The sequence below is a fragment of the Lactuca virosa genome, chromosome 4 (genome assembly GCF_052849685.1).
Source record: "Lactuca virosa cultivar CGN04683 chromosome 4, Lactuca_virosa_CGN04683_v6, whole genome shotgun sequence".
Classification (NCBI taxonomy): Eukaryota; Viridiplantae; Streptophyta; class Magnoliopsida; order Asterales; family Asteraceae; genus Lactuca; species Lactuca virosa.
Genome location: NC_136429.1, coordinates 368809361 through 368816599, shown reverse-complemented (window position 1 = coordinate 368816599; position 7239 = coordinate 368809361). Strand labels below are relative to the sequence as shown.

Sequence of the window (7239 nt, the reverse complement as noted above, 5' to 3'; positions counted from 1 at the left end):
TAATAAAAATATGTAATTGGTTTTTCAATTTCTTATTTGTAGGGATGGTCTATCAAACCCATAAAGTTTTTCTTGAAATTTCAACAGATAAAGCCCAAATCACTTGAGAATAAAGTTTTTTCGATTTCTAGATAAATAGTCTTGATTGTAACAACCCAGTTTTTCAAAAGAAAATTTTCATTTTTGATTAGCCAAAACACTTTTCCATTAACCATGAAATCCAAATACAATTGTCTTCAAAATTCATATCAACTACAATTTTATTTAAAAACATCAAAGTTTCCCATAAAACGCCTGAGAGAGAATGGACGCCGCGCCATCAAGCCTTGCCATTGCCCTTGGGCTCAGATGTACCTGAAGCAAATCCAAAAACTGTAAGTTAATGCTTAGTGAGTCCCCCAGAGCATACCCCACACACAATCCACATAACACATATCATATTAGCTATAAAACCTACATACATCACATAAGCCATGCATACAATATATAAGGAAGCCATGGAAACCCTCCAGGGTCTTACACCTAGTGCCACTGGAACCCCCACGTGGTCTTAACTGCCTGTCATGGGAACCCCCACATGGCCTTTACTACCAAGCAACAAATAATGCAAACTACACATACGTATATACTAGGATGCCATGGAAACCCTCCAAGGTCTTATACCAAATGCCACGGGAACCCCCACGTGGTCTCATACTACTACCACGGGAACCCCCGGGGTCTTCCATGCAAATGTCACACTAACATAAAGCATAATCAAACAACAATCCACATATCATGAAGTGGGCCGGCCTTGATGCCTTAGACCCATTGGTGTGGTGAGAAGTCTCACCTCTCGAATGTTCACTACAAGAAAAAGACCCTTTTACGACGCGCAAACCACAACACTCATTGATTTATGTTACGCAAAAGAGAGTGACATTAAAAAAGTTTCATCTCTTCGAAAAATTTAAGAATTTAGGTCACGGATTATTACGTGCCCTTAAATTAATGTCTTATATAAAAAAATTAAAAACACGGAAGGCACTTGTGGGTGCTCTGTGAATGTCGTTTTATATTTTTTTTTTTAAGAAAGGCGTGTCTCTCTTCTTAGAACGAAAGTGAAATCCCCAAAAATTTTAAACCCCTCTTTCTTCTCCTACATTCGTTTCGATCTGTTCTCTAATATCTCCTATCCTTCGTCTCCGCCCCTCACCACCTCCACTACCTCCAACCCACACCGACTCTTCAGGCCTTCACGACGACGATGTACCGGCCTTATCGACCAACACTTCATCCACCATCACCATTTGCAGCTCTCTCACCCCATCCTCACTGTTTAACATTACAAAATCCTTATATAACATTCCGACGACAATCACATTCCGACGAACCCTTAATAGGTGGCGTCTCCGGTGGAAATAAAAGGTGAAATTGAAAACTCCCTATGGGTGAGAGAGAGATAGAAAGAGAGAGAGGGAGAATAAATAAAAATGGGAATCGAGGCCGGGGAGTCCTCTGGTGCCGGACGTCCCGAGACGAGCAGTGGTAGAGAAGATGCCGGTCTAGCTACCACCCCAACCAGTACCTCCAACTCCCTACGCCAGCGGTTCTCACTGGCGGCTCATCCGGAGATTATGAGAGCGGCGCAGAAGGATGACCAGTATGCTTCTTTTGCCCTAAATTCAAAGTCAGGGCTATATTTATTATGTTATATAGTAGTTGCACTTCGATTGGATCACATATCAACAGGAAGATCAGAATACAACTGCTAAATTGACTACATCGATGTTCAATTCACTGAAGGCGAGACCTGTTCAAGGTCGTATCTATCAAGAGAAAGAATCAGCACAATTTATCGCTATTTTCCAGCCAATGGTTGTTTTCAAGGTACGATCGTAAAACATTCATTTGATTTGTGAATTGAATCGCTTTTCTTCTGTTATGGAATTTGACGATGAATGATGATATTAATTTAGGGTGGATTGAGTTCTAGCTATAAAAGCTCCAATGCAGACAAAATAGACTACAATCAAGATTCTATTTTCATTATCCGAATATTGGGAACTGCAGTGCACAATAATAAAGCTGTTCAACTTGATTTTGTATGCTTTTTCATACTCTTGAGGTGAACGATATGGATATGATAATAACTTTGGTGTTGATGAGGAAATTTTTCAATATGTGTTTTTTTAGCTACCTGAATCTTTGAATTCATATGAATGCTTCGTTATACAATCTGGTTCCCATGTATATATCTAGAAAGGAACTCAGAGTACTTTTGAACAGCAAGAATGGGCAGCTAAAATTGTTGATTCTTTGAAGGTATAATGCTCTTATTCAGACAACAATTAATGTGAAAAAAGAAAGAATTCAATAATCAAATACTTTTTTGTTGATTTTTTTATGTTATCTTTGATCAACATGGGGTAAAAGCAAAATTCCAAAATGAAGGAACAGAAAGCTGATCAACTTTTTGGCTTGGATTTGGAGGGAAACAAAGTTTCACTAGCACCAAAGTATCACTGGAGACTTCTAGATTTCCTCACTTGTTTGCATTCTCGCTCATTAAAGGTTTCATTTTCACAAACATATAATAATACCACTTTAGTTTTACTTTTTTTCTTTTAAATATTCAATCTCTCTAACTATTTTTTTTTTTTACCATTTTTTATGTGCTTTGTGGATTTCCTGGAAAGTTTGAGGTGGGTATGAAGTTCTAATATTATACATTTTGCTCATTCCACTTATATATTTGCATAACAAATGTCTAAAACAACTTTTATTATTATTATTAATTAAAATTGAAGAAGTTTACAACTTTGATCAAGATGACCTGTTGCCAGAGGATATGTTGATATTAGATACACATGCTGAGGTGTTCGTTTGGGCTGGTCAAGCGGTTGACTCAAGGAATAATTATATTTCGGTTAAATGGGACCTTTTTATTGATACAAGATCGTTGTTTGAAGCTATTTATGACTCATATCATGCTGATCACATATAATCCCAAACTTCCACCCCTTTTGAAAGTTCAAATTTTATAATTGTTTATTTTCTTGTGAATAAATTAGTCTTTGTAACTATTAACTATAAGGTTGTTTGTGGAACAGGCACGCCAAGTTGATCCAGATAAGAATACAGATGATCCTCAAGCTGCTGAAAGATTTCAGGCAAGTGTTTGATCCTTCATTAGAAAATAAAAGGGATCTTGAACATTTTAATATAAAATTAGAAAATATTTAGGGCTCTCATTGTATAAAGTTATAGGAGAATATATTTTATGGTAGCGCATTTCTTGAAAAGAATTTGTAGTGCATAGAAAAATCTTGTCTTTATCATTATACAATGTGATGAATAAATCTTGTTCATAATCAGGTACTTGGTGAAGCTTATCAGGTTTTGAGTGATCCTGTGAAAAGAGATGCATATGATGACAATGGGAAGTGTTCCATATCCAAGTAAGCATTTCCACTTTGCTTTCAATTTTAGTTTTCCAAAAATAAGTTCATGTACATAGACAAAAACCCCACCAAGGGTTCTCCAAAAGTCAAGTGTTCTTACATGTGTCATCATTTCATAGGGACACTATGCTCGATTCCACTGTTGTTTTTGCTGTTCTTTTTGGAAGTGAATTATTTGAAGCTACTAGTTGTTGGTTATATGGGAAGGTAAGAGGGATTGAAGCCCCTGAGAATATGTCACGGTGTATAAACAACTGCTATAACTTGGAAAGCTTTTCAACTAAATACATAAATCATAATGATATCATGATTTTGTTAGAGCATTGGGTGGGCAACAAGGTGCAACACCAAGTTGTGCCACCTCACATGCCACATAAGCAAATGGTGTTATGACACCAAGTGGGGAAATGGGCAACAAGATGCAACAAGATGCAACACCAACTTTTTGAAAATAAATATTTTTATTTTTGTAATTTTTTTTACTATTTCGTTTTTTTTACTTTTTTTTTTTTGGCTTTCGTTTTTTTTTTCTTTTTGTGTTTTTTTAATAACTAATATATTTTTTATAAACATATAATTTTAAAAACAAAAAAAAGACATAATATTTAAAATCTAAAATTCCGATTACAATTAAAAAAACATAATTTTAAACCTAAATTAATAACTAAAATACCATTCAAATTACCACTAAGACCACACCAATCCTAATTAACCCAAATATTTTTTCCTAATTTGTTCCTTCATCGCTTGTAGCACCGCTAGATCAGCAGACGCTAAACCCTTCTCGCTTGTCCGAAGAATTGACAACTGATGTGTCATTAGTTCCCTCTCTTTTTGTTCTTGCTTCTCCCGTCCCTGCCTTTCCAGGAACTCCAAATGACGACGTTTCAACTCATTTTTTTCTTTTATTAATAAATTGTGCTCGTCGAATTTGGCTCTCATTTCCGCCGCATCTTTTGCTCTCGTCTCCACCTCCTCCGCATGTCTTGCAGCGCGCCTCGCTTTGTCGCGTCTGGGCGGTTGTCGTGGTGGGGATATCTCTTGGATATCATCCGGGATCTCATTGTCATCGGCGTTTAGGTCGATGTTAGTCCGTGTGTCCGACACGTCGACCGAGCTAGAATTGCGAGACCTTTTGGATTGAACCTCCGACGATGTAGGCGTTTTATTCCACTTTGGATCCGCTCGCAACAATTCTTATGATTTTTCAAAGTCGAAAACATGACCCATTTCGACCCGATATTGTTCCTTAGCCGATTTGAACAAATCGAAGTCGTTGGTTCCGCTTTGTTGTTGCGCCTCAAGCCGGTTGTAAATACCGTTGAATTTGTTGCACCGCTTAGTTATCATACCCCATTTGCTGCTCAACATGTCATTGTTGCGATACGGATTTTTCTTTAAAATAGCGTGAAACTTGTCGAGCACCGCCCCCCAATAAGCTCATTTTTTCATTCCATTTCCGCGAAGTTCGTTTTTTGAAGTAGCACACCAAGCCGCCGTCAAAGCGTATTCCTCCTCCGGTGTCCACCATTGTGGAATGTCTGCATTTTCTGTTTCACCGCTATTGATTTCCCTTTTGATTTTCCTTTCCCTTTCCCTTTCTTACTACTTCCCGCTTCAACTTGAACTGATGGTTGTGTTGTAGGCGATGGTTGGTTGGTTGTTTGTTGTATCGAACCAAAAGTAGAGAAAAGATTTTGTTGAACGTAAGGTGAGTTGGGAAATTGCAGTGGCGGTGAAGCGGGATTGAAAGCGGCACCTTGGTATGAGAATTGTGGTGAACCTTGAGACGACAAAAGGTTGAAATAATTTTCATACCCCGCAAATCCGAGAGGCGAGTTTGTGTTTGGGTTTGATGATGGAGGGGGGGTGTTTAGGTTTTGCTCCATTTTTTGAAATTTTAATGAAAAATGTGTATAAGATATAGAGAGAATGAGAGAAAGGTATATAAAAATTTGAAATAAAGTATATATATATATATATATATATATATATATATATATATATATATATACGGTAAAAAAGTAATTTTTTTTTTTTTTTGAAATTGACTGTTATCAAACGGTCTAAATGGCAACGGCTAAATTTTGTGCGTCGCATTTCGTTTCCATGGCAACGAGAACCGGACGACGAGATGCAACGAGTTGGGGGGGCGGTGTTCCCCACGTTACGACGGCGTCGCGGACCGCCACGTCATGCTCGTCGCTCCTCCTCGAGGCCCATACCGTTCGCTCTTATAGGTAACCTGTCGATCGCTTGGAGTTATACTTGAAGAAAGTACCCCACAGGAGCTTCAGGTATTGGTTAAATTATTCACATCATTTTATCAATTCAGCCACTGAAATATATATATATATATATATATATATATATATATATATATATATATATATATTATAAGTTATGACAATACTTTAATCATTTAAGCGTTCACTAATTTTTTTTAAACAAAATCAAGCAACTGTGAGATCATATTTTTTGGATGTTCTTTTGTAGATAATAAAATTTTGTGACCTTTATCTCATGGAAACAGTCTTAGATGATCAAAGTGAGGTATTATAATTTGTAGGCTCCCTTATGTATTTATCAAGTATTCGATTGTAATGAACTGAATTTTTTTTATTATCTATTTATTTTTGTTTGCACTTATGTTGATATGTATATGTGCTTGTGTGTAGGCTGGTGTCAAAAAGCTTGCAGATGTTCACCTTTCCTTCATTTGACCACTCAGATTTGGCACAAGTATTTGCAACTAACATTCCTTGTTTGATTCTTCTATTAATTATATTGCATATTAATTTTCTGACTTTTATTTGATCAGGTCACAAGAATTATCGGAGCAGGGGTTCATTAGTCTTAAAGAATTATGAAAGGCAAGATGCACTCTACTTAGTTGTAATTTGATGTTTATCATCTTTGTTATCTTTTTAGTTTGTATAGCATTACTTTGCAGAAGGTGTCCCTTGATACGCAATGTAGTATTAGGTTATATAGTTAGGGAAAACCTTTTAATAACAATGTACAATTAGATCCCCTTAATATCAATGTATTACAGTTTTTTGACATGATGTTATTGGATGAAATTGATTGTTTTGGTATATATTTGTTTACATATTTTTGTATTATGCGTAAATGAGTATCGTAAAGACGCGTCGTAAATGCATATCGTAAATGGTTACTGAAGTTTATGACACGCAAATGCGTTTCATCTTCATTTATGACAGGGGCTTCCTTGATACGCATTGCGTGTCATAAACACGCGCGTCGTAAGGTTACGACACGTAAATGTGTGTCGTCTTCCTTTATGATAGGGCCTTCCTTGATACGCATTGTGTGTCATAACTGTGCGTCGTAAATGTGTGTCATAAATGCGCGTCGTAAATAGACGACGCGCAAAAGCGTGTCGTGGGCTTCCTTGACACGCATTTGCGTGTCGTCTGAGCGTTTTACGACACGCATTGCACATCGTAAAAGGCTGTTTTTCTAGTAGTGGTTGAACTGACAAGCTAAGATCGGATGTATCCCACGCACTGCTCCTCCTCAACTACCTATAACCAACATGTGATTAACTTGTAATAATCCCATAATTACCTTCAAAGTAAACCCTGGTCAAAGTCAAGGTCAACAGTCAAGGTGAACAGTCCATGTTGACCTCAACTCGTCGAGTGCATCCTAGCAACTCGTCGAGTTCCTCCCGAGTCCATTCCACTGAATCGCGCATCAACTAGCCGAGTCACCCTAGTGACTCGTCGAGTTCATCAAATGACTAGAAAACTACAGTCCGTTCAGACCAAGA

The 7239-nt window shown here is 37.3% G+C and overlaps 1 protein-coding gene across 4 annotated transcripts; it reads left to right on the top strand.

Moving 5' to 3' along the window:
• The first annotated feature begins 1069 nt into the window (after positions 1–1069).
• Positions 1070–6541, top strand: LOC145108718 (uncharacterized). 4 transcript variants are annotated; one of them, XM_079045797.1, is made up of 10 exons: positions 1070–1869; positions 1959–2107; positions 2242–2304; positions 2434–2553; positions 3093–3152; positions 3358–3440; positions 3563–5740; positions 5940–5996; positions 6122–6185; positions 6265–6541. In XM_079045797.1, exons 2-7 carry the CDS (start codon positions 2087–2089, stop codon positions 3834–3836), a joined length of 621 nt encoding a protein of 206 aa, XP_078901923.1. In that variant the 5' UTR covers positions 1070–1869; positions 1959–2086; the 3' UTR covers positions 3837–5740; positions 5940–5996; positions 6122–6185; positions 6265–6541. The 4 variants fall into 4 exon arrangements, with proteins under 4 accessions (XP_078901923.1, XP_078901921.1, XP_078901922.1 ...); XM_079045795.1 differs by having other exon boundaries at positions 1071–1869; positions 2416–2553; XM_079045798.1 differs by having other exon boundaries at positions 1073–1869; positions 1959–2084; positions 2176–2304; positions 2416–2553.
• Positions 6542–7239: the final 698 nt, after the last annotated feature.

Excerpts from the sequence above, each read along its gene's own strand:
- LOC145108718 (XM_079045796.1), top strand. The coding sequence starts at position 2,087 with ATGCTTTTTCATACTCTTGAG. Across the intron at positions 3,153-3,357 it reads AAGCTGCTGAAAGATTTCAG|GTACTTGGTGAAGCTTATCA; the intron begins GCAAGTGTTTGA and ends GTTCATAATCAG. Across the intron at positions 3,441-3,562 it reads GGGAAGTGTTCCATATCCAA|GGACACTATGCTCGATTCCA; the intron begins GTAAGCATTTCC and ends ATCATTTCATAG.